The sequence below is a fragment of the Puntigrus tetrazona genome, chromosome 6, assembly GCF_018831695.1.
Source record: "Puntigrus tetrazona isolate hp1 chromosome 6, ASM1883169v1, whole genome shotgun sequence".
Classification (NCBI taxonomy): Eukaryota; Metazoa; Chordata; class Actinopteri; order Cypriniformes; family Cyprinidae; genus Puntigrus; species Puntigrus tetrazona.
In genome coordinates this window covers 16,758,940-16,764,983 of record NC_056704.1, presented here as the reverse complement: position 1 = coordinate 16,764,983, position 6,044 = coordinate 16,758,940, and the positions used below count along the sequence as shown (strand labels likewise).

Genomic DNA, 6,044 nt, shown 5'->3' with positions numbered 1-6,044 from the left:
TGCACAAAAACACATACCATGCATTTTTTGAATAAGCATACATGACTTGATTAGCTGGATCAGGTGTATTTAATTAGGGTTGCATCTTAACTGCAGGGCTCCAGCTCTCCAGGAGTTTGACACCCCTGAAACAGAGGAAATCTGGTATCATTTACGTTTCCATATTTATGCATTGTGTTTAGTAGCATTCTGTGGTGAAAACTAGTGTACTGGAAATTCCATTTTAAAAATGTTTGGCCTACTTTGTCCTGCTAACCCTGTTGAGAAAAAAAATTAAGATATGTTTGGAAGCTAGGATGCTGGTTTAAGCTGGTTTACGCTGGTCCTTTGCCAGCGCATGACCATCATACATCAGCAAAGGAACAGTTTAAACCAGCATAAACCAAAAAATACCAGCATTTGTTCCAAAAGGGAAGGCTGATTGCACTTTTTGCATAACTGAAAAAACTGCATACTAACAATTAATAATACTTTAATTAATGTACTTAATAAAAACTTAACCAAACCAACATCCTCCATCACCATTTAATAAACCACTTAATCATCTCACTTTGTTTTGGTGCTAACTTTTGCAGAGTGGGATCATGCTCTGAGCCGTGTTCATTTAACACTGATTAGTTAACTAGCTGGTCAAAGTAGTTCTTAATGCTGTCTTAACATAGTAGCTATGTTGCTTAGAACTTAGGTACGTTTTCTAATTTCCTTGAGGAATCAGCATGTGATGGGCATAAGATTAGATCTCAACTCGTACCGAGGTCTGCCACTAGGTGCCATTCTCCGCTCTCCTTGAACACCATTGTTGGGTGTTGAATGTGAAGCGAGGTTTTTTTTCTCCTCCTCCAAACCTGCGATGAAGCCGTGTTCCAATGAAAGCAGGTGGAATTCCCCCTTTCAACCAATGGCGCTCTGCCCTCGCAACAATCCTTTCGAAAAGGATGTGTGGGCTCGGTTATGGCGCTGGCGTGAAGTTGTTGGAAACGGACAAGCCCAGGAAGCAGGATTTTGGCACTACTACACCAGCTAAAGCTTAGGGCTGCCCGCTTGAATGGGAACAAGTGAGCGGACCGTTCATATTCGCTCAAACGTACACCTTGGAAGCCACTTCGGCGACGCCGGATTGAAAATAGTGATTTCAACAAAAGTTGCTCTGTCAAAAGCGAGCACGCATGAGAAATAAGAGTAACCTCGGGCTTAAAAAAAGGCATGGACCGCAGGAGTTAGACTGAGTTCCGACTCCCCTCGAGCTGTTTGTGTTTTTAACTGACGAGAAAGACTAAAAACAAGCACCATGCCTGCCAAAACAAAGTACAATTTAGTCGATGATGGACACGATTTGCGGATTCCTTTACATAACGAGGAAGCGTTCCAACATGGGATTAATTTCGAAGCAAAGGTAAGTTTCTTTTCACTTGGAGACGTGTTTTTCAGCAGCATGTTTTGTTTACATCCTGCTGCGAATCCTGTTTCCAGTCCCAGGAGACATTTAAAGTTGTTTTGCCAGTTGTTTACATTCCGTATTGTCAATTTTAATTGAGCGCGTCAATTCTGAAAGCACACTAAAGCCCAACTTGTCGACAGGCGATCTAATACATTTCATCTCGTTGGCTTTGATTTCCAGTATATCGGTAGTCTGGATGTGGCTCGACCCAACAGCCGTGTGGAGATTGTTGCGGCCATGAGGCGCATAAGGGTGAGTTTCTGTGGAACCGGTCTACTTGTACTGCTCCCTAAAGTCGAGTAAGCTTATAAAGTTTACAAATGTCGGTATTCAGAGCTGCGTTCGTTGGTATTCCGATAAAGCGACGCGACGTGACTCAGCCTCTGTTCCACACGGGTGGTCTCTTCACGCCTCGAGCAACAATCAAAACACAAAAGCAGGACAGATCAATGAGCAAATTGCTTACAAAATGAAAGGCTCGGATATTGAGAGCCCTGTCAAAGTTGCTTTGATACATACACCGGTTCTGTACGTTACGTCGCCTTTGGCAACCACAGTGTTTGTGGGTTTTCATATCTGTAAACAGAGAAGAGCCCTTTGAAGTGGGGGTCTTCTGCGTAAAGCACTTAAAGGGCCAGTTGTGGCGCCCACCAATGATACTGATGAGAATGTGCCGCCTTCTTCTGTGGCTAGACCCATTAATAAAGGTATCCTGCAGTGTTATCGTGTTTTGTCTTTTAAAGACACGTCCCTGTTTTGTAGATGGATTAGTTAAATAAAGCCATCCTATGTAGAAAGCTAGTTATGCTCCCTACTATAAAAGCTCACTTTAGCAGGCCCATTTCGCATTTGAAAGCCCAAAACTTAGTGTGTTTGTCCTGTTCGAAATGTTATTTTCACTTAAAGGAAAACGACAGGTAATTGATAACATTTCCTTTACATTGAGGTTTTAAGTGTGACCTTCAAACCAACCTGTTGTTGTCTGTTAGCTGTATTCACGGCAGGTTCTCAAACATTCACTACTTTATTATTGGCAGGGAGAGTTGTTTTACCTGGAGATATCTACTTCCTTTTCCTGGTAAATTTTGCAATGTATGGCCCGACTATTGCAGTGAAACTTATTTCAGGGAAGTGTGATGTAAGAGGGGTTTGAATGGAACAATTGAAAGGCTTTTTTTTTTTTTTTTTCTCCCAACATCCTGGATTCCAGCATGGCAGCAGACACCAGGTGCAAATGATCCTATTAACCTTTTCAGTGTGCTGGATCCCCTGCTATGGTCTGCCGGCTAACGGGCGACTATACGTGCCTATTAAGCAGGGAATTATTGCGTTGTAAAGCTCAAACAAAAGTTACACAAAACCAATCATGCTGTAGCAATTAAGTAGTTTTAAGATCAAGCGGTGACCGCATCGTTTGAAGTTAACTGGTTGGGGCTTGCAGTATACTGCCGTACTAAGACAAGACACATACAACGACGACTTTATATATTCATTTATTTATATTCCATATAATTTTGTACACTTTTTTTTTATTTATTTTTATTTCTACATATATAAACAGTTATGTCACCCATACTTCACTAGATGGATTTTGTCAGATCTATTGATTTATAACTTTTTGCACTTCATTTTTAAACGGCACATTGCAATTAATAATGGCTGAAATATTACAAAAAAAATCACATATAAAGATTGTGATATTTAGATTATGAGGAACAGTTATGTTGAACATTTAGAGGGACGGCTTTATGCGATAATGTTGACAAAAGAGATCCTACTTGTTTGGTTTCAAGTCCCATCCACTGTAATTTATTTGGCAAGCGGTTTGGCAAGCAGCTTCTCTGTATTATGGTCTATTGTTTATTGCTCACAGTTTGTTACTGTTGTGTACTTCTTTTACAAAATGTGCATCATGGCGTACGATAATACGTTCTAGCATAGGACATTTCGGTCTGAGGAGTCGTGTAACATCTCTAGAACGCAGTTTGCAACTTTAGACTGGCAATGTCAATGGGAAAGCTTCATATGCAGTGAAGTGCATAAATAGCTAAATGTTTCAGTGTAGTGTTAAGTATAAATCTGGTGTCAGTGCTTTCTGTTCTCAGGTATTTCACTTTGTAGGATCACATGATGTGGTGTCTGTAAATGAAAGGAGAACCTTTCAGTGGCTGTCAGAAATCATTTCTCTTTAATCTGCCTTTGATCTTAATTGCCATCACCTCGATGAAAGAATGTGGGATGAAGAGATCCAGTGATTTGTGAAAAGGTTTAACTGAAATCGAATAATGTAGAAGAAAAATATTGAGGTGAGATCAGGTGCCTCAGACATTTTGGTCGATAGTTAAGTTAAACACACACTGAGACGCTCTATTTGTGCAGGAAGGGGTGATTTAGAGTCCATTGGGAATTAAAAGCTTACAATCACTGGCAGTTTTCACCACACCCAGATTCCATTTACTGAGTATAGCCTGTTTTATTTGGTGCAAAGAATGTTTGTTATTTTAATCATCTAATAATAGAGATATATAAGTGTAAACATCCCTTATAACAGCTTCCCTTTTGTCTGGAATTTTTTTATAATGGTTTGTTATTAGACTGCTAGTTTCTCAGCTTCACTTTATTTCCACATGGAGCTTCCTCTATTTACTGTCTCTTTATTCTTGAGCATCACAATAACTGGCTTCAAATCCACTTGAGCTCCCTTCCTTGACTTTTAAGCCCTTGTAGTGTTAAAGATGGAGATTCACTTAAGCAGCAGCAGTAGTTGTTTGTTTTACACCAGTGTGTGACAAGTGCCTTCGTTGAAGACTAAATTATAGGCCTACTTGAATGTTTACTCTAGCGTCGTTGATTTACGAGATGCCTAACAGACACCTCATAAGAAAAGAGTCTGATTGTGACATTATCTTTGTGGAGATGATTAGCATTAAGTTGATGTCGCTGTCAGATTCGGAAAGGGGAATATTTACAGTCTTGCAATCCTCCCGTAAAAGCTTTCAGACTCGTAGCACAGCGCACTTTGCTCTTATTGCTGTGCCTAAAATTTATTGCTTTATATATTGTTAGGTTTAAGATGGTCAAGCCTCACTCTTTGCAAAAATTGATGACCTGCACTTTAAAACGGCACCTTAATTAACTGACTGATTAAGTGGTGTTATGAAAGAGTTCTTTTGGGCTGAGATCCTTCCTCCAGCATTGTGGAAGTGGAAATGTTGACTTGTAATTTATAGTTACGAATAGCTTTTTTTACTTTAGCCTTTTTCTTCATTGATTTAAGCTAAAATTAGGGGATCTTGCCTTGCTGTGAGACACTGCTGTTATAGCCTATCTGGTGGAGACCAGTCCCAGCTGAACCCTGTCAGCAAAATAAATTGCCTTATGTTCATATGGCAGCATGATTTTATGGACATTCCCTGAATTTGAATGTGAACGACTATAGTGCTTCTTTAAAATATAGGTTGCATGCAATAGAATAACCATTTTAGCTTCCCCAAAGAAGCATTCAGTTAATAGTTCTTACAAGGACCATTTTTTTTGTGTGTGAGGAGTGTTTTAATACTCTGAGGAACCTTTTGTGAAATGAAAAAGTTCCATGGATGTTAAAGTTTCTTAAATGCCATTGAAGAACTTTTATTTTTGAGATTGTACAGTTACTGGTTTCACAACGGATTTCTACTCCGCAGGGTTAGGTAGAGGGCTAAGCTCAACATTTTGGGACAGGGCCAGTAACTCTGAAGTTGTCACTGAATAGATGCTTTTCTGTTCTCCTTCAGTTATCTCTGTTGAAGCAGAAAGGTCACAAAGAGTGTTCCAGTGACCATTATTGATTCTCCCTTTCTGTTCCCCTCCATCAAACACCTTTTGGAGGGAAAGCTTAGAGTTTAGTCTAACTGTAGCTGCTGGTTAATGTGTAACTTGGTGGTTTGAATTTAAATTCATGATAAAACCAAAGTAGTGTTCGAAGAAGATCTTTTCTTTGTGTACCAAAGGAAAACACACAAACATGCTAATTAAAAAAAAAACTTCAAACAAAAGTCAAAAATTAAATGTACAAAAATCAGAGCCATTCTTTATAAAGAAAAAAAATAATAAAAAAAAAAAAATTAAAAATTAAACATTCGAAATATTTTATTTTTTGGTAAATAAAAGGGATGTACTATTAACATTTAAAGAAACATTTTGTGATTTGTTAGTTTCTTAAAGTAAAGTTTTATGAATGTAGTAGTAGTAGTAGTAGTTTATGTATTTATGCCCTTACTGAGATGGCAGATGCTGAAATCACAATGAGCATCACAATCTTCAGTGTATGTAGTAAACTACACTGAAACTCGCAGAACATGTAGTATTCATATTTTACCTGATTTTTGCAGCTTAATATTTACAGATAGTAGTCCATATAGCAAACTACAGGCTGCATTCTGCCTTTACAGAAATAATGGGGCCGTACGCGTGAAGAAGCGGGTTAACTGGGTACTCGGTACCACTGGTACTTAAATACTGGTACTGTGACGTTTTAAGTTCTTTAGCACCAACTTGGTACCAAAGTACCGGGTCTTATGACAACACTAACAGAGTGAATTTTACATTTATTGCAAAATGGCTTTGC

At 38.8% G+C, this 6,044-nt stretch overlaps 1 protein-coding gene across 1 annotated transcript in view; it reads left to right on the top strand.

Annotated features, from left to right (window-relative positions):
• Positions 1 to 709: 709 nt before the first annotated feature.
• nos1apa (nitric oxide synthase 1 (neuronal) adaptor protein a) overlaps positions 710 to 6,044 on the top strand; it is a 76,897-nt gene continuing 71,562 nt past the window's right edge. The window contains exons 1-2 of the mRNA XM_043241906.1: positions 710 to 1,393; positions 1,619 to 1,690. Of these exons, the coding sequence (XP_043097841.1) occupies positions 1,289 to 1,393; positions 1,619 to 1,690 (177 nt within the window). The 5' untranslated portion in view covers positions 710 to 1,288. The remainder of the gene's footprint in view (positions 1,394 to 1,618; positions 1,691 to 6,044) is intronic.